This window comes from Belonocnema kinseyi, chromosome 2, assembly GCF_010883055.1.
Source record: "Belonocnema kinseyi isolate 2016_QV_RU_SX_M_011 chromosome 2, B_treatae_v1, whole genome shotgun sequence".
Classification (NCBI taxonomy): domain Eukaryota; kingdom Metazoa; phylum Arthropoda; class Insecta; order Hymenoptera; family Cynipidae; genus Belonocnema; species Belonocnema kinseyi.
The window spans coordinates 109,574,221-109,601,300 of NC_046658.1; the positions used below are offsets into that span (position 1 = coordinate 109,574,221).

Genomic DNA, 27,080 nt, shown 5'->3' on the forward strand with positions numbered 1-27,080 from the left:
TAATTTTTTGAACTTTAAAATTTGGATATCACAAGACGTTTGGACAATACTTTCTCGCGGTTTCGAGCGCTTGTCCCCTTATTGTATCCGGACCCTCAATTAAAGTAAACGGAAATACCTTCAATTTAAAAAAACACATTATCCTACCTATAAAAGATGGCGAGTTAGCACCTGTCAAATGCCCATTTTGGGGTTGTCACTGACATCTGGGATCTGGCCATCAGGATCCGAGTTACAGAGAAACAAACAAAAACACACGATTTTTGGCAAAAAATTAGAAAAATCGGGGTTTTTTAATAGGGCGTAACTCGGAAACTATTAGTGATAGAACAACGTTCTTTTTTTAGTATTACGCAGAATTTTATCTAATTTAATTTTTTGTAAGAACACTTTTCCCTGTCAAATGCACACGAAAGCACCAATCTAATGGAATGTGATATTTTGCACCTTTTGCCAAAAAAAATTCTATGTTCCGGAACAAAATCCTGTTCACAGAACCTGGCCCTATATTATGCTATTATTCACCCACAAATGAAATACTTAAGAGAGAAAAAATGACTGCCCTAGAAATTACCATCTTCGCACTATTTTTCCGACAAGATGACTGGACTACTTGGCATTTTTAAAAATACCCTGAAATCTTTAATCTTTCAAAATCTTTTAAACTATTTCAATTTCTTGAAATTTTATTTGAATTTTTCTAAATAATCGAAAAATTTGTAATCCTTTGGAATCCTTTCAAATTATTTAAATATATTTAAAATGATTAGAATCTCTTAAAATACACTGAAATATTTCAAAAAAATAAAAATTAGGAAATATAAATTATAAGCATTACAATAATAAGCCTTTTTTCTAGGCAATTTTAATTTAGAGCAAAAGAACTGCATTGTGTAATTTCTTTAATTTCTTTAATTTCTAAAGTTACTAGAGGATATTCATAATTATTTTCCTTACAAATAGTTTTTCTCCGTTGTTATCCTTCCATTCTCGTATGTTTTAAATCTAATCACACACAACTAAAATCACAACAGTAAAAAAAAAGGATTGCATTTCTCAATTTAGATATTAAAACTACAATTATTCTAAGTAATAAAAATTAAGGTAAAAAAACCTTCACCAAAGATTATGTATCATTAAAAGAATTTAAAACGAAAAAGAAAGTTTTGGTCCTTTCCTTTAAAATATTGCAAAAAATTGAATATATAATGTCCAATAACATTAATATTTTTAATATTTATTTAAAATCCACATTTGGCGTTATTTTAAAAAACAGGGTTTCTACAAAATACCAATTTCGAAAGTGAGTAACTTTCTCTAACTTTTCCCTTACCAATTTTTAATTTTCCCTGGCCGTTATAAGTTTTTCATCCGGGCTAAATTTTTAACCACAGAAAATAAGGTTCAACCAAAGCATAAATTTTTAATATTTAAAATCAATTTTCTACAAAAAAAAAGATAAATTTTTAGTCAAATACGCGAATTAAGAAGAACTAAAATAATTAAAGTTAAATTTTTAAAAACACAAAGTATCAACAAAAAAACAATACTTTAAATCTTTACAACAAAAAAGATTTTTGAATTAAAATCATGAACAATAAAAAAATGCGTTTTTGATGAAGTAATTGCATTTTTAAAGAAAAATATAATAATTGTTACATCAACAAAAAAAAATTAATTTGAAACCAAAAACAGTTGATTTCAACCAAAGATGACGACTTTTTAACAAAATATTTGAAAATCCTCGATAGAAAAAGATTGGTTTTCAACTAAGAAATGTTTTTCAGAGTTTTTTGTTTTTCACAAAATTCTTAAATTTTGAACAAAATAATACATTTATATTGTTATTTCCTGACTAACTTTACAAATGCTAAAATATGTACCTTTTTCGAGATCAATATTTTAACATAAATAATTGAGTACAATTTGTAAAGTGTACATTATGTAATCATTTTAAATAACATTCAGAACTTCATCTTCTTGTAGGCATTGGATCTTTTCCGTTCTTTTTTTATATTAGTAAAATCCCGCACACGTCAAGTTTTCAAAATTTACCTGAGCAGGCATAATCAGACTGCACCCTCAGAAATTGTGAAAAAAATTCCCGGTCAACAAAAATTGCGAACGTTCATTTGGGGACACGAAAAATCCGGAAATAACACAAAAAATCAGAAAATCAAGACAACGATAAGAAAATCGGCAGTCGCCCTGATCAATCAGGATTTCTGGTCACCCTATATTTTAATCCTCTTCCAGTTCAAAAATAGTCGAAATTTGCTTCCTTCAAACTCAATAAAAAGCTCAAAAATTACCTCTTCAACTCAATAAAAATGATAGAAGGAAAGAATTGCCCCTTCTAATTGAAAACATTTTTAAACAAAATTTTTTCCCTTCCAACTCAATGAAAATGTTAAAAATAAAAAATTACCCTTTTCAAATTCATACAAAAAATTAAAAATAAAATATTCTTCCTTTAAAAGTTTAAATTCAGTTTACAGTTGGTCAATTGAAAACATTTTTCCAAGCCATTTTCAAATTCAAATGCTTTTAATTTTTTATGTTGTCTGAGACTTCACAATTGGAAATTTGACAATATTGAAGTTAAAATGTAAAAAAGTTGAATTCGAACTTATTTCAATTGTATTATATTATAAATTATATGATACAAAATTCGTGATATTTCAAGTAATTGAATAGGGATTTTTTCTCTATAAATTTCTGTAATTTCTTAGTTTCCGTTTCTAATTAAAACAAAAAATCCCACAGACTATAAAATATAATTATTTAAATTATCTTAAAATATTTGTAAAAAATCATTTAAAAAAATAACTGAAGAAGTTTGTCATTTTTTACTAATAATTGACGATTGTTTATGAAAGAAGGAGAAAAACAAAATAAATTATTCTGAATGAACGACAAAAATTAGAAATTTAAAATTATTGAATATTTGAAGAAATAGGTAGGTTTCAAAAAGTAAAAAAAAAAGGATTCGGGAAATCCCCAAAATACGAAGGAAGCATATTTTCACCATAAAAAGTTATAAAATTCAAATCGCTAACGGAGTAACGGGTAAAAGCCGTAGCTAACCGCAGCGGTTTTTACAGCTTTTAAAGTTTAAATTATTTGGTTGGGTTTAAAAAAAGGAAAGGAAAATTTGTAAAATTCCAGTAAGGATGAAGAAAACATATGTTCACCATAAAAAGTCATAAATTCAACTCGCTAACGGGGTAGAAGTAGAACCCGTACCCAACCTCAACTGCGGTCATTTTTACAGCTTTATGGTTTCATTTAAAACTTTAAAGATCCTGAGAAATTTTCAACTTCCTTGCATTTTGTCGATGCATGTTATTTCTATATTAAATGACAAACTTTAAGTTCTTGATTCTCTAGTGACTCTAGAGTCTTGACTCTATTCTATTTGACAATTCCATATGACACCGTAATTAATACCGTATTTGTAAAGAAAATTTGTCTTTTTTATATTTAATTAAAAAAAATTATATTAAAAAGAAGATTCACAATTTTGTAATAAAAAATGTTGTTTAAAAATATTTTCTGTATTAATATATTATTATTAATTCTGAAGTTCAGATATTTATTTTCATCAAGAATCAGAAATATTGTTCTTGCTTTTCAATTAATTGAAATAATAGATGCTATAAAATAGACATATTTCATCTTGAAATTAATTTTATATTTTACTTCCAAAATTTTTTGCAAATTTTTTCTTTTTCTAATTATGAATAAACTAAATATCATTTAATAATATATAAAGCATTCAATACGCTACTTTTAACGTTAATTTTTTTAAATTTCGTGTATTTAAATATCGACTAGCTTTTAAAAAGATTTTACGAATTCTTTGAACAATAAATAAGGACCTGAAATCAGATTCATACAATAGATACTTAAAGCCATACATTAAAATACCGTGAAAGCTTTTAAAATACCTTATAAAATCATTGAAATAATCAAAAACATGATAAAATACTTAGAAGTTTTTTTTTTAATATCCTAAAATCTTATAGATTCCATATCTGCCGGAATTCTAGAAAATCATTTAAAACCACTTTAATTTTATTTTTAAATCCTTGGAATTTTAAAAAATATCTTCAATACTTTAAAATAATTTGAAAACCCTTAAAATGATTAAAATCTGTTAAAAATTCCTTGAACTCTTCTCAAATACTTAGAAATATTTTTAATTCATTGGATTAATTTATTGAAAGAAAAGTGAATAAAATATTTTACTTTTAAAAACTGCACAATTTCAAATTTAAAATGCTTTCAATTGTAAATTTGAAAAAAATCATTTTCATCTCTCAACTTTAAATATTTATCTCTCGGTTTAATCCATTCAACATTGAAACAGTAATGAAAAACAGTTTCTATTATTGAAATTTAGAATAATTGATACAAGAAACTCAGTAATTTCGAAGTAATACTAAAATATTAATAATTAACTGGTTTAAAATTAACTGATCAGTACCAATCAGTACTAAGCTCGGCTGTAAGTACTAGAAATAGAAGTAAACTGACCATTTTATGATTATCCCCGGATTTGAGAAAAAGGTTGAAATTTTTTTAATTTGGGAACACAGGGAAATCGCCTTAACGGCTTCACCCTTAACCGGCTTATCTTTATTCCAATTTATGAGTGCTCACCATATTTTCGAAAATGTTTAAAGAACTACAAATTAATAAATCAAAAATCAAATTTCACACCGGGGAATTTTGAAGCCTAACAAACAAATATTTAAGTTCTTTTAATTTAAATAAAATTAAAATTTGGTATTTTGTCCGCATATAATCAAGTTCAAGATTAATTCTATTATCTGATTTACAGTTTAGAATTCACAATGAAAATTTAAAAAGGGAGACTAACATATATGAAACAAATATTAATTCATCTTTTAAATAATACTTAAAAAGTATATTTTCACTATATAATAATCTTCTTTTTTCTACTTACTTTATAAATTCTAGAGCAAACAAATATTTTAATTTGGTTTTAAATTTAAATAAATTTAAATTTGTTGCTCTGGCTTGGAAAATTCCCAGTGTGATATTTGAGTTTTGATAGAACAATAAATCGATTAGGGGGATTTCCCAATGTTCCAAAATTTTTAAAAATCATAAAATGGTCAATTTTCATTCTATTTCTAATAATTAACACTAATTAGTTCATTTTAAACCAGTTATTTCGTTTACAATGATAATAGGATATGAAGTCTTTTTTTATTTGGATATAATAAGACTATTTGAATAACAATTCAAATATCCTCAAAAATATTATTTCATATTCTAACAGGCTGACCGCAAAACTTAATTTTCAAATTCCCTGACTTTTCCCTGATTAATTTTCCATTTTCTATGACCATTAATATTTATAGACCAAATTTCTAATCATGTAACTTTTTAAATATAGGATCTTTTACAAATGATATAAAATAATTTTAAATTCCAATTTATAAATTTTCAATTTATTATTCTCAGGGTTGCCACAGCCTAAGTTACTTCAAAAAGGTTAAAAAGTGACCTATTTAAACCGAAAAAAGGGACTAATTTCTAACCTAATTTGAAAGAATTCAAAAGAATTGAATAAATTTTATAAGAATTCCAGGTTAAGTGTAAGAAATGCAGAAAAAAATTCATAAGATTTCAAAACAATTCAAGTTACATTTAAAACAATTCAAGTGAATTGAAAAAAATCAAAATATCCCATTGATTTCAGTAAAATTAGAGTGAGTTTAGATGAATTAAAGGGAAGTGAGAAGCATTGGATAAAATTCATAAAAATTCATGGTGTATTTTAAACAAATTTAAGTGAATTGAAAATAATTAAGAAATATGAAAAATGTATTCTAAATTCAAGGTAAGTTTGAAGAGTTCAAAATTAATTAAACTAAAAGTAAATTCAATACAACATTTAAAAATGCGATTGAATTTAGTAGCATTGCGAAAATTTAGAAGAATTCAAGTGAATTAAAAACAAAAAGTCCAGATAATTCAAAAGAATAAATAATTGAGAAGCAATTAATAAAAATTCTGAGTCTATTACTGTATTCCAATTGAATCCAAATGAATTGCAAAAAATATTTGAAACCCTTTTCCAATATTTGAAACACTAAAAAATCCCTCCCTTTTTGCGAATAAATTCTTTGAAATTCATTAAACATATTAAATATATTAAAAAATTCTGTAAAACCCCATTGCTTTTGTTCCTAAATCCCTTAAAAGCATTCTAATGCATGGAAAAATTCTTTAAAATCTGGTAAAATGCCTTAAAATATTTCTAATCCTTTGAAATTCCGCTATACTTTTTTAAACTCTTAAAATTTTCATCGAATTTTAAAATTATCGTAAATACTGTAAAAAAATTTGGAGGCGTTTCAAATTATTTAAATCTGTATAAAAATTGCTTCAAATCTTTTAAAATACCTTGAAATCTGTAAAGATACCGTAAAATCTTTAAAATTCTGTGACATTCCTTTTAAAATTCCCTAAAATATTTTAAATTCTTGAAACTTTTTCAAGCTCCTGAAAATGTCTTAGAATCTTTTAAAATATCCTAAAAGCTTTAAAATTCTTTCAATTCATTGAAATCTATTAAAAATGTCTTAGGATCTTTTAAAATACCCTAAGGCCTAAAGCATTTAATCCAGTTAATCCATGGGTTAATTTATTGAAACGAATATGATGAAACTGATGTTTTCATTTTAAAAAGTGACTATTGTGACCTTACCTTAAAACAATGTCTATACAATTATTTGTCAAAAAATACCTGCCTTTTTCTTCTGACTTCCAGATTTTTCCTTTGCTTGAAATTTCCTCAAATATCAGAAGTTATTTTAATTCACACGAAGCCATTTAAAAAATTACTGAAATTCTCTTGAAATCTCCTAAAGTCATAGAAATCTTCTGAAATCATTCAAATATTCTGAAGTTTGAAGTCAAAAACTTACTTTTTTCGTTGGAATTAATTTCTGTAACAAAAGCGAATATATCCAGTGACTCTGCGATCGGCCATCCTGAATAAAAAATCTTTCACAAAGTTATTAATTTTTTTTTAGATGTTTAGATTTATAAAATTTCGAAAAGGAACTCACTTTTAAGAATTTGTATCCTCAAATGAAATATCCCCTTCAGCAAAACAGCTGTAGAAAATAGTTTCTGCTTCTTTTTTAAACAATGTTTAAACATTCGAGGTAAAGAAATACAATGCAATTAATAATTAAACTCAATACATTTATTGGCAGTTGCGTTGCAAGTTAATGCAATTTTCACATATTTTTTTAAGACTTTAGAATCTAGTATTCTAGTGCCTTTTTGAACTTTTAAGTATAAGTATCATAACATCTAATGATAAACATATTTTTAGCGTAAACATATTAATATCCTTTTATAATTTAATAGTCCTTTTAATGTCAGTCTGGACAATATTTTAGGCACTGTTTCTCTCTATAATACTTTTAAGTTTTTGAAAAACTATTTCACATTTATCGCGTGTTATAATACTATTTAGTTCTATTTTGGTTCATTCGTGAGTCTATGAGCTCGCTTACCAAAATAAGTATTTTAAGACTACTTTTTTCCTTAAACTTAAAATGCTTTTATAGTATGAATACTAATATAGAAATAATATATTAATATAGAAATATTTTGGTCGTTGATAAAATTAGAAGTCTTTTTTTAAATTATTTACACTAATACTAGTTAAATAACAAATCTTGCCCGTATCTTTGCCAGATTCAAGCTCCGCAGTTTTCTCCAACTTTTGGAAACGCCAGTCTGAAATAAAAATTCAACTTATTCTTCCTAATCTCTATTCCATATATTTTTTAATAATATAATCTCAAGGCATTTTGTCATAGAGAAGTTTTATTAAATTCCCTGTATTTCCCTTGTATTGTTCTGGTCAGTTAAAAATCATTCAAAAAATATGAAGGACTTCTAAATCAGACTAAGAATTATTATCAAAAACTCACCCCGTATCATGTCTAAAATGCTCTGTTCTAAGTCAAACAATAATTTTTTACGAAAAAGTTCTAATTCTTTGCGGGAATTACCTGTTGAATAGTTAAAATTATATTTCTTTGTGGAAATTCCATGTCAAAAATTACCTGTTCCAAAATAAAATAATTATTCTTTCTACAATTCCCTGTTCCAGGTCGGACTTATACTTATTTACAACATTTTCTAATATTAGAAAAACGAAGTGTGAAATGCTGGAAAATTTGTATTTACAAGAAAAAAAAATGATTAAACTGAAACAATGTCTAATTTGAAACAAGGATTTTAAAAATCAGACGGACTCTGACTTGGAACAGGAATTGTTTTTGTAAATTCCTTTTTCATAAATCAGGGATACAATTATTTTCCCAAATTTCCGGTTCCACGACAAAAATTTCCTGTTCCAAGAGAAAATTATTAATCTTTACGGGAATTTTTTTAACTTTAATTTATCTATTCCCCGTCCAAACTCAGAATTATAATTTTTTTTAAATTTTGCATACAAAGTCAAAATTAAATTCATTTCCATAATTCCATGTTCCAAAACAGAACTGTATTTGTTTACAAAATTTTAAATTATAATTCAGAAATATAGTGACTCTATTTTTTAAAAATTTGCAAGAGGGATTTTTTAAATTCCCGTCTAAATCAGAATTAAAATTCATTTAAAAAATGTCCTGTTCTATATTGAAGTATAATTCTTTACAGAAACTCCCTGTCTTGAAGTAAAAAGTACAATTATTTACGAAATTCTCTGTTCGAAACCTAAAATTATAATTCTTTATGGGAATTCCCTATCCCAATTGTCAAAATTATATATATTTACTGAAATTCATTCTCCCAGGCACAAAACTATAATTTTTTACTCAAATTCTCTGTGCCGAAGCCAAAACAAAAATTCTTTTTGTGAATTTAGGTATATTTCTTTTATTTATTTCTCATCCCAACTCGGAATTGTAAAGCTTCTAGAAAATTCTCAATCTCAAAGTCTAAATCTAATTCATTGTGGAAATTCCCTGTCCCAACTCAGAATTATAATTCCTTTAGAAAATTCACTGCTTCAAGTCATAATTTTAATTCGTTTGGACAATTAATTGAATTTTGTTGAATTTACAAAAAAATACCATTTTCAACCACAAAAAGATGTTTTTTTAAACAAAATAATTGAATTATCATGCAAATGATCAAAAAAAAATATATTTAAACCCATAATAGTTAAATTTTCTTATTGGGTTCTATTAATTTAGTTCGAAATTAATCGAAAAAATGAGAAAAAGAGGTTTCACAAAAAAGAGAAAAATTAATTATTTAAAAAAAGAAAGAGGGGAATAGGGAAAAGATTAATTAATATTAATTCAATATTTGTACATATATTTTTTACAATTAAGATCGCTTTATTATGTGCTGCTTTTGAAATAGAAGCTGACCATTATTTTATGAGCTTTAACGTTTTTCAAAAAAAGTTTAACGTTTTTTATTGAAAATTAAATAAAATTGCCGGCCCAATGGCCATCCCAATTATTTAGAAAGTGGTTGGGCTTGAAAAAAGTAAAAAAAAAAGTTTGGGAAATTTCAGAAAGGATGAAGGAGAAACCATATGCTCACTATAAAAAATCATAAATTTAAAATCGCTAATAGTCCATTTCTGTCAATTTTTTAACTTGCTTGCCTTTTCTTAATCTTAATGTATGTCATTTCAGCATTAAATACAAAAATTTAATTGATTAAATCTCTTTTCAAGTTCAATATATTCCATATAACTCCTTCATTAATCTTTATAAATAAATTTTATATTATATTATTTCATTCCATATAAATTACGAAGCATTCAGTATTACTTCTAAAGTTAATAATAATTATTTTTATTTAGTGCATTTAAATAAGACTACTTGAAAGACTTACGGATTCTTTGATCAATGAATAAGTACCTGAAATTGGATTTCGTATTTTAACGAATAGCAAAAAATGTACCTGTTAATTTCGCTTGTATTGCTTGGTGAGTTTCTTGATCTCTCCGTTATTGTTGTTGTCGTTTGCACGCAATTCGGCGTCAAACAGCAAAGTATTATTAATACTAACTATCTCATTTGAGGGCTGCTTCCTTTTATACATTTCTACAATCGGTATCGATCCGTTGAACGGCCTTCGAACTACCCTTACAAGAAAATTCTGATGCTCAGGTGCAATTTCTTTTAATCGCGCGACCATTTGTTGATCGAAAGTTGAGTAAGGTACATTGTGCAATTCAATTTTTATGGCCTGAAAATAAAAAAATATATATAAGTAAAAAGGATAAAAGGTCATCGTTCAAAAACTACGCCACACAATGTGACATAACATATGTGAAATATTAATGTAAATAACAAATGTTTGATAGGCTTAAGAAAATTAAAATATATGAATTTATTTCACAACTAAAATACAAGACCTCGCACACTTTCCCTTATTTCCTTCTTTACATCTTTGTACTTTAAAAATAAGAATCCCTTTGTTTTCCTGTTTTTAAGAAATTTTTCTAGTTTCTCCTTTTTCACTTGAATGCGAACTGAATTAATTGAAACCAATGCGAAAATCCTTGAAATTTAATTCTTTTTAAATATAAAGTCTAATATTATATTTTGCGTTTAGAATTAATTTCTTTTGAAAAAAATTCTACTATTTGGTTGATAGTTGAGCTATTTTGTTAAAAATTTATTTTATTAGATTAAGTTTTTACTATTTTGTTGAAAATTCGTTTTGTTTTTGTTCCAAATTAACTTTTTTAATTGGAAATTCAACCAGTAAATTTTTCAAAGAAAGTCCACCTTTGTGGTCGAAAATCCCACTACTTGTTATTTTGTTGAATAAAAGTTTGTTTTTTTTTTTTGCATGAAAATTAATTTTCTTAACTGAAAGCTATCTTTTTTTTTTTAATTAAACGAGTAAATTTTTAATTGAAAATTCAACTACAGCGAGATAAAAATGTTTGGACTACTTTGTTAAAAATGAATTTTATTGGTTCAATTTGTGTACTATTTTGTTTAAAATTAACTGTTTTTACTGAAAATTTTAAAATTCCATTTGTTCTTGGAAATTAATCGTTTCTAGTTAAAAACGTATGTATTTTGTTGCAAGTTCGAATTTTTTGTAGAAAATTAATTATATTAATGATTCAATTACTCGGTTAAAAGTAGAACTAATTTGCTACAAATTAATTTTATTAGTTGAAGATTCAACTTTTTGGCGTAAAACTGAACTATTTTGTTGAAAGTTCATTTCTTTGGGTTGAAAATAAATTTTTAAATTGGAATTTTAAATATTCTATTTTTCATTAAAAATTGAAGTTTTTGTTGAAAACATAACTGTTTTGTAGAAAATTCCTTTTCTTGGCTTAAATATTCAACAATTTTGTTGAAAAATTGTCATTTTGGTCTAAAAATGCCACTTTGTTGTTAAAAATTCTATTATTTTGGTAGAAAATTGAACTGTTTTGTAAAAAAATTCTCTTTTTTTGGTTTGAAAATTCAAAAATTTGATTGGAATTTTATTTCCCTCGAATGAAAAATCTTGATTTGTTATTGAAAATATATCTCTTTGTGCCGAAATTTTATCTTTTTTGATAAAAAGTACACGTATTTGGTTAAAAATTACTCTCTTTTGGTTGCAGATTTATTTATTATGTTGGAATTTCGAAATTCTTCGTTGAATTCAACTGATTTTTATTTAAAATTCCACTCGTTTTTGGATGAAATATCAATTATTAAAATTTTCGTAGAGAATTCATCTTTTTTGGTTAAATGTGACTGTTTTTGGTTTTAAGCTAAAATTTTGTTCTGGCTGAAATATCAACTGGTATACTTTTTGTTGAGAATTATTATTTTTTGTTAAAAATTCCAATGCTTTGTTAAAATTTGAACTTCTTTGTCAAATATTTTTTTTAATACATCATTTGAGTTTAAGATTGAATTATTTTGTTAAAAACTCAAACATTTGGTTAGAAATGATCTTTTTTGGTCGAAAATTTAACTGGTTTGATGAAAAGTTTTTCTTTTGGCTTGAAAATTCAACTATTTGGTTAAAATTAATCTATTTTTGGTTAATATTTAATCTTTTTTTCGAAGAATTCGACCAAATGGATAAACATCAATTTGGTTAAAAATTATTCTATTTTATGGAAAATCGTTCCTTTCGCTTAAAAGTTCAACTACTTGGTTGCAAATACAACTGTTTAGTTGAAAACTAATTTTTATTATTAAAAATGCAACTATTTGTTTGAAAATTTATCTTTGTATGTTACTTCGAATATTCAACTTTTCTTTTTTTTAATTCGTCTTTTTAGATAAAGTTCATATTTTATGGCAGAGAAGTTGTCTTTTTGAGTTTAAAATTAAATTTTTGTTTAAATTTAATTTTGAGTTTGAAAATTCAACTGCCTTTAAAAAATTCGTCTTTTTGGATTGAAGATTCAAATATATGTTTAAAAATGCAACTGGCTGTAGTTGCAGTTTATTATGTTGTCTTTGAAAAACTAATCATTTGATTGAACATTTTAAATTAAAAGAAAATATCAATTTATAAATAAAAATAAAAACATGTAAAAAATATAAATAAAAATTATAAATGGTGTAACGTAGTTTTTTGAGTGACCCCTAAAACAAGTTTAAACGAGGTAATTCCATTTTAAAGTGAATTAAAGCGTTCTACTCACTTGGGCAGGGAAATAAGCCAAAAATGGCGAAACCTCTTCCAAATCTACCAATTCTTCTACATCAATCGTCATATTTTTCCCTGAATCAAGTAGACATACGTCGACTTCTGTAGTTCTTTTGTTAAGATTAATTATACCCACTCGGTACCATTTTCCATCTTCAGGGGATTTAATCAAATATAACTGCATACACTCCACGTACTTTGCAATGAATTTGCTCAAATTTTGGTTCAGTGTCTTCTCGGCCAGCAAGCTTATACGGTTTTCTAAATACTTCAAGTCATCGTTCTTAAGTCGAACATAAACTTCTCCATTTTGGCTGATATGAGTTACAATAACTTCAGTTATGCGACGTTCCTGCAAATCGAAATATTAAATCATGTCGGTGAAATTTTGGGCCTTAAAACAGGTAGGGTGGCCGCTTTAATCCGGAGAAGAAAATTCCCGGTCATTTCCAGATTCACCCAATTTTTCCACGGTCATTAAAATTTGAAGTCTTTTAGCTAAAGACTTTTTCACTTTAAGTTGTAAAGACTGAACTGAAATTAAAACACTTAGAATTGAAGTATTTCAAACTAAAAAATATTAAACCCAAAGATTAAATTTTTTAATTTATACGCTCAATATAATTTACAGATATGAAATAGAAGGTTTTAACATTTTTCAATTAACAATTTAAAATTAAATGCCGTTAAATTGTAAAATTAAACATTTAATAACTTTTGAAACTTTGCATTTCAAAGATTTGTTTTTTAATTGAATAATTGTTATATTCTACAAGTTCAATTATTTTAATTTAAAAAGGTTAAAAATTAATCATTTTTCGAGTTTGACGTATACATCAAAATTTTTTAAACGCCTCTTTAAATATTCTCTTAAAATGTTTTATTATCTAAGTCATTTAAAATCTTTAAGGAAGCCCTATAAATCTTCAAAAATCCACATTTTGTTAAAATGTTTTGAAATTTTCAAATGTTGGTAAATCGGTTTTAAATATCTAAATATTGAAAAATTAAAACAATTGCCTTAAAATCTTCGAAATTATTTCTCGAGAATTTTGCAAATATTTAAAAATCTTTTAAAATATTCTCTTCAAATTAATGTTTAAAAAAAGAACATTTTCAATTTAACAAATTTTTGTTATTCTTTTGAAACCACCTAAATCTAAATGATTTTAAAAGATTCTAAATTTTTGTTTCGAAATCTTTAACAATTTACAGTTTGTTTACAATTTTTTGAAATCTTTTTAAGTTTTCAAGTATTTTTTTTCAATTCTTAAAACTTCTAAATATCTCTTAAACTTACTTGAATTTTTACTAAATAATGGTTCAACGGTTATTTTCCAGCTCGTGCAGGGCTAAAGTTACGGATAATTCCGTAATACTAGTCAATCCTATTAATTCATCAACATTTGTCCTTTTTTTTTGCAAAAACTTTTTAATTAATCTGTTAAAATTATTTTTTCGAATCAAAAATAATACATAAATTCCATAGGAATCTTAAGGAATTATTTTGATCACACAAAGAACTTTTAAAATCATTAAAAAGTCTCAAAATTTTATTTTGAAATAGTTTTAAATTAAGTTTAAATATTTTAAAAACTATAAATATCTCTTAAACTCAATCGAATTTTTTCTAAATGAATAATTGTTCAACTGTTATTTAAACATTAAAATTCATCAATTTCACTTGCAAATAAAAATGTGTAAAATAGAACAATTATAATTGTAACGTACAAAGTTAAAATTTAGGTAAGCGAAATTTTAACGGTTCAAGGATTTCTGTCTCAAATAATTCAGTCAAAAATTACTAAATATTAAAAAATGATTCTTCTTCTGAATTAAAAATGTTCAAATTGATGGTATTAAAAATTGTGTAAGCCTGAAAACATATTTAATTTGGATTTAAAATTTAATCAACATGTTAAATTATGAATCTATTAATTTGAAATTGTTTTAAAATTGAAAAGACACTTGTTTAATGACTATAAGACTAACGCTTCCGAATTGAAACATTTCAATTTTTGATGTTAAAAATAAAAATCTGCATATCGTTAATATTAAAAGATATAGAATCTTCATGTAAAATCAATTATTGTGCAACGTTAATCAACTTGAAACGTTTTTTGTCAAAAAATTGCAATTTCAAATTCTATTATTTCTTAAATATTGAAGTCTTCAAAACAGTTAATAAAAATTCTTGAAATCGAAAATATACCCTTAAAACTAATGACCTAAAATGGAAAATTTGGATCGTAAAAGGTTTTAGTGTTATACATTGTAAACTGAATGTTTTCATAATTTAAGAAGTTAAAAATTGAACTTCACATTAAAAAAAAAGTTGAAATCATATTTTAAATTGAATGATCATTTTACAGGAAAATTGTGATATTTCAAGTAGTTGGATCGATTTTTTTCAATTCTAAAATTTTGTAAAATTCCTGGTCAAAAATTAAATTCACTGCCGTTTCCTAGTTTTTCACGGTTTCCAGATCCAGCGGCTACCCTATAAATAACTATAAAAAGAAGCTTGTCAACATTAACATACCGGTTTGAGCTGGGGATCAATCATACATGATTTTATGATTTCTATAGACATAGCCTTATTCAGATTTACAAGATCTGGACCCTGACTGTCATAGAAAATAACGGATTTACATCCATTCTCGGAATTACAACTCTGAAGGTTTACGCAGAGATGTTGATCCAGAAGATAAGCCTGTGCAACTACTAGAGCTTCTTTGTAGTCTTCAAAATCTTCTAAATCGTACAAAGAAAGCCTCATAGCCTGAAAAGAAGTACGAAAAATTAAACCTCATGATCAGAAAACCCTTTTTTTTATTACAATCCAAGTCCCATATAATAACAGTTTCGGGGGTTGCTTCGCACTGGCTTTGTTACTAAATCGGTACCCTCGAAACATAAACAGCCTGAACAGGTTCCAATTGGATTGCACAATATTGTGCAATAAAATAGAATGAGTACTCGCTCACTGCGGCCCTTCCGAGACGAGAGTCGCAACCGTCTCTCGTTCTTCTCTGTGAGAAATAACGTGAACCAACAGTTCTAGGAATTACAAAACCGGACCGGCTTCTATGGGACCTGAAGTGTATATTAATATCGCATCAAAAACAAAAATAATTTTTCTTGTAACATTCAATCCTGCCAAGTTTTATAATGTCAAATATGGCTTCTTAAAATGTATTTACAATTTTCTGTAGGGCAGTTTGTTAAAAAAGTTTCATTACATATTTTATTATGAGGTTTTTGTTGGGATTTCATGCTTTTTTTATAATTGAACAAAATAGATTTATTATTTAATTATAACTAATGATACCATATTATTCAAAAGTGCATTATTGTTAAATAATTGTAAAATAATTTAATTTTTCACCTGTGCTTGGCTCTGCAGCATAATCCATCCAAAGGATAAATGCCGCATTTTGATGAAAAGTAAGTAGTCACAAATTCTAGATACTTTCTGCAAAAATTCTCGGTATCTTGCATAATTTTTCAAATTTTACGAATTTTGTCACTTCTGATTTTTAATTTTTACACTACATACGTAAAATTTTACAAACTATTCCAGATATAAAAAATGCATGCAAAATCTATCGAGAGCTTGTTACTACTGACTTCCTGTTAAAATGTTGTGCCAACCGATTTGATAGATTATAATGCAGAGGCGAGCTCAGTATAGAAAAACGATATTGAGTTTGAAAAAAAGGGATGTCCTTTTGCCTTGATAATTTAAGTATTCGAACGAAATTTCAATTTATTGTTGAAAATTCGACTGTTTTGTAAAAAATACGGTTTCCTAATTTGACAATAAATATTTTTTTTTATGAAAATGTAAATTCCATTTCTGGATAAAAAGAGATTGAAAAATATTTTTTTATTAGTTAAATATTCGTAGTAATTAGAGATAAAAAAATTCATTTGTTTCGTTGAAGATCAAACTACTTTGTTGAAACTTTCCCTTTTTGGAGTAAAAATTTATCTTTGAATTAAAAATTTAACCATTTGGTTGAAAATGAACTTTTTTGTTGAAATTTTCTATTTTCGAGATGAAAATTGAACTGTTTTTAATGCAAAATTCGTCCTTTTGTCTCAACATTGTGATAGAAAGTTCAACTATTTTGTAGAAGAATCGTTTTTTCAATTGAAAATTAACTTTTTCCAATGAAAATCTTTTTACTCAATTTTTTGTTAAAAATTGACTTTTTTAGTTTAAAAAGTCAACTATTTTGTTGGAAATGTATATAATTTGCTGAAAATTTGTTATAAAAAATAGATACTTTTGGTTGAAAATTTTCCTATTTAGATAGAAATGTATGTATTTTATTAAAAGTTCATCTTTTTTGGTAAAAAAAAACTTGGTTGAAAATTTAACTATTTGGTTAAAAAATGTATATATTTTTTGTTGAGAATTCGTCTTTTATGGTAGAAAAACAATCTTAGTGGTTGGAAATTAATCTTTTTGGTAGAAAATGTAATTATTTGATTAAAAATTAAAACTGTTATGTTAAAATAGACAAATTCCAAACAAAAAAGTGTCATATTTTATATATCAATTAAAAATAATAAAAGGTACATTTTCAAAAAAATAGTTGAATTTTCTGTTAAACAAGATTTCAGTTTATTTTTCATGATCAATATATGAATTTTTAAATAAAAAATAAGTTTCTACGAAAAATTTTAATTTTCAATCCAAAAGGACGAATTTTTGACAAAAAAAGGATGAACTTTTTATAAGACACTCATTGAAATAATTTTCTACCAAATAGTTGCATTTTTATTAAAAAAAAAGATGAAATTCTTCTTAAAACAGATGAATTTTTATTTTAAAAAAATACAAAAAACACTTGAAATGTCATCTACAATAGATTCCAGTTGACTGTTCAATATGAAAATATGGATTCCTTAATAAAAAAGAAGTTTCTACGAAAAAAAATTGAATTTTCAATAAAAAAAAAAACAATTTTTTCAACCAACAAGGATAAATTTTAACAAAAGAGTTGAATTCAAAAACCCAATAGTTGCTTTTTTATCCAAGAAGGATAAAAAGGCAAATTTCTTTTTTAGAAGTTGAGCTTTCATCCCGAAAAAGATTTCAGTTCATTTTTTAACACCAAAAATAGAAGTTCTCTTTTCTACAAAAAAAATTTATTTAAAAAAAATATATGACTTTTCAACAAATTTGTTGAATTAACAATCAAACAGTTGAAATTTTATCCAAGAAAGATGTCATTTCGGCTAAAGCAGGTGAATTTTCAAATCTAAAAGACAAACTCTAAAAAACGAGTTAAATGTTCGACCGAACAGTTGAGTTTTTTTTAAATCAAAGAAACAATTTTCAAAAAAAAAGAGTTGAATTTTCATCATTCCAAAAAGATTTCAAATGATTTTTCAACACAAAAATACGAATGTCAAACTAAAAGTACATTTTCTAGGAAATAGTTAAATTTTCAATAAAACAGTTGCATTTTTATCCAAAATCGATACAATGTTTCTCCTTAAAAAGATGAACTTTTAAACTAAAAAGACAAATTAACAGAAAAAATAGTTTTGATCCCAAAAACAGATCTCAGTTGACTTATCAGCAACAAAATATGAATTGCAAACAAAACGTCAATGTTCTACAAAAAGAAATGAATTTTCAAGCCAAAAAGGCGAATTTTTAACAAAACAGTTGAATTTGCAACCACAATGCATGTTTTTGAAAGAAAATGGTTAAATTTTCCACCAAATAATAAAATTTCTAACTAAATAGATAATTTTCTAGAGAAAGTTTTTTCGAATTTGCAAAAATTACTGTTACAATGTAAGTACAGTCCCTAACATGTTTTCTAATTAAATTAAAAAAAGTGGCAAAGTACCTGAGCTGGAAGAACGTAAAACTGTTTATCCAATATATGGAGCAGTTTAGCATGGCAAGTGTTACTCTTGCCATTGTCGATGAAAAATATTGTGGCCTTCTGCGTGCTTGGCTCATATTCTGTGCATTTGACTCTGACCCACTTATCTCCTAGGCAAATTGTGTAACAGACACCTGGAACTATCGTCTTTGCTTTCGTTGACAGAGAGTTTATAGTATAGAATTTTTTCATTTTTTCCTGTAGTTTATCCCGTTTCTCCTATTTCAAAAGACACCAAAAAAGTATGCAAGATTGTTTCCAGTCGAGACTTAATATAGCAGGAAATCTATTATCATGATAAACTTACACTATGATCGTTGCCGACGAGTTTACACCAAATTTCGGTCGTACTCAACACTTCTGATACGTGCATTATCACGTAAGGGTCGTCGGGCCATTGGAAAACTTCGGGAACTTCAGGTGTCTTTAATTCAAATTACATTATCAAGAATTAACAAGCTGAGGTTGTTACAGTTTTAGGCAAAATGGCAGTAAAAATTGGAGATTTTTTAAAAAGTTAACTATTTTAAAAGAGGATTTCTACTCGACGGATTAAAAATCAATTGAAAACAGTTTTAAAAATTCGAAATATTTCAAACGAGTTCTATAAAGATGAGATAATAATTCTTTACGGAAATATTCCTGTCTCGAAGTTTAAATTATAATTTTTCACGAAAATTCCCTCTACTGAAGTTTAACTTATAATTCTCTACGGATATTCCCTGTACCAAGTCAAAATTACATTTACTTACAAAAATGCGCTGATCGAAATCGGATTTAAATTTATCACTACCGTTTTCTATTATAATTCAGAAATACAGTAACACTTTTTCTAAAATTTATACGAGGTTTCAAATTCTGGAAATTTGTTTTGCATACTAAGAGAATTTTTAAATTCGAACAGATTATGATTTGGAACAAGGAATGTTCAAAATCTGATGATTTCTGACTTGCAAACGGGATTGTTTTAGAAAAGTCCCTTCTGCTAAATTAAAATTAAAATTATTTTTCAAAATTCTCCTTCATAAAACCTCTTATGTCAAGTCACAATTAAATTCATTTCAAAATTCTCTGTTATATTTATTTACAACATTTTTTATAATAATTCAGAAATATAGCAACTCTCCTTTTCCAAATTTACATTTAAAACAATAAATAAATAAAAAAAGTAAAAAACATTTTCCAAAATGTTTTTTAATTAAAATTATTTTTCAAAATCCCCAGGAAACTCCCGGTCCCGAAGTAAAAATTATAATTCTTGAAAAAATTTCCTGCTTTAAAATGAACCTAGACTTAAAATTCTTTACTGAAATTTTCAGAGCTATATCAAAATTATACTTTTTTAGGAAATTCCTTGTTCAAAAGTAAAAATTATATTTCTTTACTGAAATTTCCTGTCACAATCTAAAAATTAGAATTTTTTAATGAAGTTCCCTGTCCCAAAGTAAAAATTATAATTCTTCACGCAAACTTGCTTTCCTAATCTCAAAACTATCTATTTCTTTACTGAAATTGTATGATGGAACTTAGAATTACAATATGATTTTTTCCCCACAAATTCCTTGTTCCAAATTAGGAAAAGAATAATAAAATAAATGAAAGCACTTTGAATTTGAATTTTAGTACATTCGATAAAAAATGCCAGTCGTTGAATGAAATACCCGGCCCTTTCCCGGTCATTCTGGAAGCTGAATCGTTCAAAATTTAAGAATGTGAAATTTGTAATCCACTAAAAAAGAAGGGGTTAAAAATTGAAACATTAAAATTGAAAAATCTCACACTCAAAGGATTCAGTATTAAAAACAAGGATATTGAAATATCTAAAAATATTTCAAATTGAACATTCAACTTATTCAAAATATTCAAGCGCTATTATTATTAATTTAAATATTCAAGAATCCCTACTGAGTAATTCGTAATTAATTATTTTATAAATATAATTACCACTGGTAAAAAGTCTAAACAATTTTAAATTCTTGATATATTTTCAAACTAAAAAAAATTTCAAATTGCAATCTGAGATAATAATAACATCAAGTTGCGCGAAAAACGCAAATTTTATCTTCAAATAAATCGAAAAAACACTTAATAAGTTGATAAAAAACATAAAAATGTATTGTTTCAGAAAAACGTCCGAAAACATAAAAAATGTTTGAAATATATGAGTCTTAGGAACGAAATTTAAGGTCTTTTATTGATTGGACAACTATTTTTGAAGAAAGCAGAACCATAAATAATTAATTTTTTGCGAAAATAAATCGTCTTTGAAATCCTTGAAATATTTTGAAATCTTTGTGAATTTTGTTGAAATCTCTTGAAGTATTTAAAATCTTTGTGAAATGCTGCAATTTCTGTGCAATCTTTTGGGATTTAAAAAAAAAAATTTTGTCAGATACTTGAAATATTAAAAAAAATGTAATCATTGTGAAAATTGTTAAAATCTTTGGAAAATTTGTAAAAGTTTTCTTTAATCTTTTTTTTGTGAAATATGTTGCACTCGTTTGAAATCATTTCAATCTGTCGAAATAGTTTAACATCTTTGAAATATTTGTAAAATCTTTCGCATTCGTTTGAAAACATTGAAATATTTGAAGTAATTTAAGATTTTTGAAATGTTCTGAAATCTTTGGAATGCATGTATTCTTTTAAAATCTTTATGAAATTTTAATCAAATCTTTGAAATATTTGTTAAATCCTTCTAAAGTCTTTTGTATCCATTTCTTTGATAATAATCGGTAAAATATAATAATATAGACGTTTTTTTATTTGCATTTTAGTGAAATTTATTTATTCTCTTAAACTTTTAATAAATGCTACAAAATTAAAATAATGCGTTAAAATTTTTCGGATTACATTCTGACAATTTTGGAAATCTTTTTATATCTTTTTAAATATACCATTAAAATTAATTGAGAAAAACAAAGAATAATTTTTAATTTTCCAATTTTAAAATAAATATCGGTAAACTGCATAATAAAAAATTCTATATTTCATAAACTGTACAGATCGGAGGTTCAAAAAAATCCATGCTATAATTTTCAATGCTCTAATTTCAACAATGAATCAACTAATTGAATTTGTTTATAAACTTTGTCATTTTAAGCAATTTTAGTGAAAAGCATTAAAACTTGATAGATTACAATTTTTTTTTAATTAACACTTTTTAAACTAGAAGTTAAATTATTTTTATTTTAAATGGTTAAAAATTAATATTTATTCAATTGTTATTTGTAAATAAAGATTTGTTTTGAAATCTTGTTAAATATTTTTTTGAAAGATAAATTATTAATATTTTTTACAGGAATTTTAAGTATATTTTGTTATTATGTGAAGATATTCAAAAATGATTTAAAACGGTCAAAATCTTATTTAAATGTTTTCAAAAACACATATTTTATTAAAAAATTTTTGGAATCATTCCAAATTTTTAATTATTTTTAATCTCTTCAAAACTTCTAAATATCTTTCAACCTAATCGAATTTTTTCTAAAATGATCATTTTTCTTTTTTTCATACTTCAAAATTTGTTTTTATTTTAAACTCTGTTTATTTTGTAAAAAATAAGTTTGAAAACAAAAATATAATTGAAAATTTTCTCCAGAAATCTTAAGAAAATTTTTTCATGTCTTGAAACTTTAAAAATCTTTAATCCTTAATCAATCCTGCAAAATAAAACATAATCCCTTAAAAGTTTCTAATTTTTTATTAAAATTTTGGAAATCTTCCGAAATCTTCTTAATTATTCTCTTAAAATTAATTTTCTAAGATAAATAACCATTTTTAATTTTCATAGGAATATTAATGAATTTTACGTATATAATTTTATTTTTAATTATTTGGAATCTTTTCAACTTTTGAATTATTTTTGAAATTCTTTCAAAACTTCTGAATATCGTTTAAAATGATTCTACTTTTTCCTACTATCTTTAATAAAAACTGCAACATTTTTGTAATTGGCCGAAAATCTTCCAGATTATTTTTTCTTTACAATTTTGGAAATCTTTTTAAAATTACTTTTAGGACTAATGACGGGGTTTATACCAAATATTCCAACTTTTTACTCGGAAATACGAATTTTCAATAAAAATGTAAATTTTATGATCAAGAAAATAGTTTAATTTTTCATCAACTAGTTGAATATAAATATTTATGTGAATTTCCCACCAAGAAGAATAATCTTCTACCAAGTGCAAACATAAATAATATAGTTAAGTTTTAAGTTTAAAAATAAATTTGTCAAAAAAAAAACGACTTTTCAACTAAAAATATTTAAATTTGCAACCAAATAAATTTTTAACTACAAAATTGAATTTTTACCTAAGAAGATTAAGTTTCAATCAAAACGCAACAACTTTTCTACAAACTAGTTACATTTTTCTAGGAACAAATTAATTTTGAAATTAGAAAATTAATTTTCAGCCAAGATTATTTTTCTACCAAAAATGACGAATAAATTTTTAGTTAAGATAAATTAATTTTAAAATAAAAAAGAACGAATTTTTAACAAAATAGTACAATTTTGCACCAAAAAAGATTAATCTGAATCAAACGGAGGGCTTCATAACCAAAAAATATCAACTTTCTACTAAAAGAAATGAGTTTTCGAACTAAAAAGAAGAATATATCAAGTTGAATATTTAACTCAGAAAAATGAAATTTTTACGAAAATAGATGAGTTTTTTAATTAAACAGACAAATTCAAAAGGAAATAGTTCAATTGTTATACAAAAAAAATTCAGTTTGACTTTTTAACATCAAAGTATAAGTTTAAAAAAGAGTTAAATCTATAAATTTACTTGTATTTATAACCTGAAGAGACCAAAAATTTTCATTTTTATCAAAGATTTTTCGTAATCTTCAAATTTTAGTGTAATAAACTCCATGGGCTAAAGTGGAATCAAAGGGGAGAACAGCTTAATTTTATTTTCAGGAATCCGGAAAATTGAAATTTACGATTTCTGGTCACAATTTCCAGTTTAAATCTCAGGTACGTCAGCTTAATAACCTTACAAATTCTTACCTTCGGCCGCGTCATCAAAATGCTGGTATTATTAACACCTGTTTCAACGATAATTTCCGAGCACCCGTTTACAATCTGCATCCAGTTTCCTGGAAGTGACTCCTTAAACTCCTGTTGATAATAGATCGTGAACTGCGAGGAGAAAATTCCGTATGGATGCGAGTCGAGAATCTTCAGCATCCGTTCTTCCAGCAACTTTTCGTCCTTAGTAACAGGCAGCATAATTGAGCTGTTTTTTTCTTTCAGATCATCTAATGCAATTTTTACCGCGATCAACTGTGCTGCCTTCTGATTTTTAGCCCCATTGGGGTAGCTACTATATTTCTCGCGGCCTACCTGTACAACAGAAATTAAAAATTAGTCCGACGATGATAAGAAGTTGCACACTGGTTTAAAAACTATTTTTTTTTTATAATTTCCTGAAAGTTTGAACGAGTAGAAGAGCAAAAGAGTTAATTTTGTTGTATATTAACTCATAATTTAAAAATATCAGAATTACTTACCATGACTTGAGCGTAAATGGTACCATTTCTTGCTGGCACCGTTTTGTATTTGGGAAGTGTTAACTTCAGGTCGGCAGCGAGAGCTCGAAGCTCATCCTCAGGAGTTTTCTCAGCGAATCGGTTCATGTTGTTATTTGTAACTCCCTTCTACAGGACAAAACATATGTATGAAGCTAACTTTGATATGATTTTATTATCAGAATGTCTATCCGATAGATGATTTTAAATTCTTGGTAATTTCCCGATTTTTTCCTGGTCAATTGTGCATTTTGCCCGTTATATTTGAAAGAGTTCAACAGATTTAAACAAATTTTAAGAGATTTCTAAAAATTTTATTTGGAATAGAAAGTTTGGTGAAATAATTATAATTCTGAATTTCCCTGTTGCAAATCAGAATTAGATTTATTTATAATATTTTCTATTGTAATTCGGAAATATAGTAACTCTCTTTTTTCTAAATTTTGAAAAAGGAATTTAAAAAATACGTCAAATTTTGACTTTGAAAATGGATTTTTTTTTGTAAAATCCCTTTTTATCTATCAGAATTGATATTATTTTCAAAAAATTTTCCTTTCCATGTAAAAAAGGACCTATTGCAACAAAAATTAAAACTATTTCCAAAATTCCCCCGTCCAATACAGAATTATATTTATTTACAGAATTGTTTATTATTATTCAGAAATCCAGAAACTCCCCTTTTTTTTATAAATTTATAATAAATTCTAGGAGCAATTTCAGAATTATAATTATTTTAGTAAATTCTCCGTATAAAAGTCAAAATGATAACTCTTTGCCAGACCCGAAGTCAAAATTATAATTCTGAACGAAATGTTCTATTCTAATGTGAATCTAAAATAAAAATTATAACTCCTTGCATAAATTTCTAGTTCTATCTCAGAATTATAATTCTTTGCGAAAACTCGTGTTCTAAAGAAAACCAAAAAATTAAAATAATAATTCTTAACGGAAATTACCATTTTTAGCTTAGAATTATAATTATTTTAAACAATTTTCTCTCTTAAAGTCAAAATTATTATTCTTTACTAAAATTCTATATCACAAGGTAAAAACTATCATTCTTTTAGAAAATTCCCTGTCTCACAGTCAAAATTATAATTCTTTGCTGAAATCCGCTGTCCCAACTAGGAATTATAATTCTTTTAGAAAATTCGAATTTCAAAGAAGACCGAAAATATAAATTATAATTTTTTACAGAAGTTCCTAAGATTCTTTTACAGAAGATCATATCCCAAAGCAAAAATTCTAAATCTTCGCGGACATTTCCGGTCCCAAAATCAACATTATAATTTTCTACTAAAATTCCATGTCCCATTGTAAAAATTATAATTCTTCACTGAGATTCCTTGTCCCAAGCTTAAAATTGTATTTATTTGATCAAATTCTATGCCGAAACTTAGAATTAAAATTATTTTAGAAAATTTCATGTCCTAAAGTGAAAATTATCATTCTTGACTGAAATCCTGTCTCCCAACTGGGAATTATCTATTTTTAGAAAATTTATTGTTCCAAGTCAGAATTTTACAGTGTAAAAATGGTCGTGAATTTTCCACACTTTTTAGTGAGGAAAAATCCACATTTTCGTTGGGGAAAATAGTTTTCTCCAATATTTGGGAAATTTTCCTAAAAGTTCTTCTAATCCACTAAAAAATTGAGGAAATGAGATAATACCTACAATTTTTGGGAAAAAATTGACTCGAAGTTCCTGAAACTTATAGTAAAGTATACACAAATTTGGGAATATTCCCTAGAATTAGGAGAATTGAATGATTCCTAATGAATATAAGCAATCGTTCTAAATACCATGTTTTATTTTCCACATAGATTCGGCATGTTCAGGAAGATATTTTGCCTTAAAATATTGATTAATTTGATTAACATACCCTCTTTGGTTTTTTTGACGGTTTCTGTTCTCGCACCATTTTTGAGATGTGGGAGGTTTTTTCTGTGGAGTTGACTTGATAGAAATATTCATTATTTCTGAGGGTCCTTCTTACCCCAGGAATAGCCTCCATAAATTCGCGAAGGTTTGGGAAATTAAACTTTTTAAATGGAATCGGTTCTGCGATTAACTCCCTGTAATCTTCTACAAAGGGAAACAGAAAGTCTACAATATCAAACTTTTAACCAGTCGAAAGAACAGAAAAAATTTAAATTTTTGCAAACTTACCTTCTATTCTTGATTCTGGAGTTCCTCCTTTTGAGGAACGAAGGCACGCCTTTACGTTCTCAATAACTTCCTCCATTCTGGTATTTTCAAGACCAAACACCGTAATTCTAAATTGAAAACCAATTTATTTTCTGTAACTATAAAATTCATATTTAATTTAATTTGTTTTGTGTTGAATATTAAGATCTTCATACAAATTAGGATAATTTTTAGGATTTCGTATAGGAAATCCTTCTAATCTCGTGCCAACGTCTTACAGTATCTATAATCCCGCCTAAAAAAAAGGGTTCCGATTAACCCGTTAATTAAGTCGTGCAAACCTGCCCTTTCAAAACTTTCCCACCCCTGCTCCCCCCTCAGTTCACAAAGTCTTTTTACAGTAACTCCTCCTCTTCTCCTCTTCCCAGCTAACTCATCCCTTTCCCTATTGCCCTTCTCCAGCCCACACTTCCCCACTCCAACTCACCATTATTTCTAACCATTTCCCCTACTTTGCCTCACATCCTTCAATTCGCCTCCCCAATTTCTCCTCATTTCCCCTACCTTCAACTAACTCCCTCTATTCCTCTCCATTTCCTCTACATCACCTGACCATATTTCACCTATTTCACCTGCCCACATTTAATCTATTTGCCCTCTCATCATTTCACCTAATTTCTGCCGCCTCATTTCCCTTACTCACTCCTTCACCATTTCCCATAATAGCAACTAACTTCCTATACTTCTCCCCATTCCTTCTACTTCACCTGCCA

General features: G+C 26.2%; 1 protein-coding gene across 1 annotated transcript in view; it reads right to left on the minus strand.

Annotated features, from left to right (window-relative positions):
- Window positions 1-7,230: 7,230 nt before the first annotated feature.
- The window catches only part of LOC117168169, a 22,470-nt gene continuing 2,620 nt past the window's right edge, over window positions 7,231-27,080 (minus strand). The window contains exons 2-11 of the mRNA XM_033353609.1: window positions 26,329-26,435; window positions 26,042-26,244; window positions 24,141-24,287; window positions 23,638-23,973; window positions 18,925-19,041; window positions 18,579-18,836; window positions 15,248-15,487; window positions 12,701-13,057; window positions 9,985-10,272; window positions 7,231-7,791 (exon numbers count right to left, since the gene is read on the minus strand). Coding sequence (XP_033209500.1) covers window positions 9,988-10,272; window positions 12,701-13,057; window positions 15,248-15,487; window positions 18,579-18,836; window positions 18,925-19,041; window positions 23,638-23,973; window positions 24,141-24,287; window positions 26,042-26,244; window positions 26,329-26,404 — 2,019 coding nt within the window. The 5' untranslated portion in view covers window positions 26,405-26,435 and the 3' untranslated portion in view covers window positions 7,231-7,791; window positions 9,985-9,987. The remainder of the gene's footprint in view (window positions 7,792-9,984; window positions 10,273-12,700; window positions 13,058-15,247; window positions 15,488-18,578; window positions 18,837-18,924; window positions 19,042-23,637; window positions 23,974-24,140; window positions 24,288-26,041; window positions 26,245-26,328; window positions 26,436-27,080) is intronic.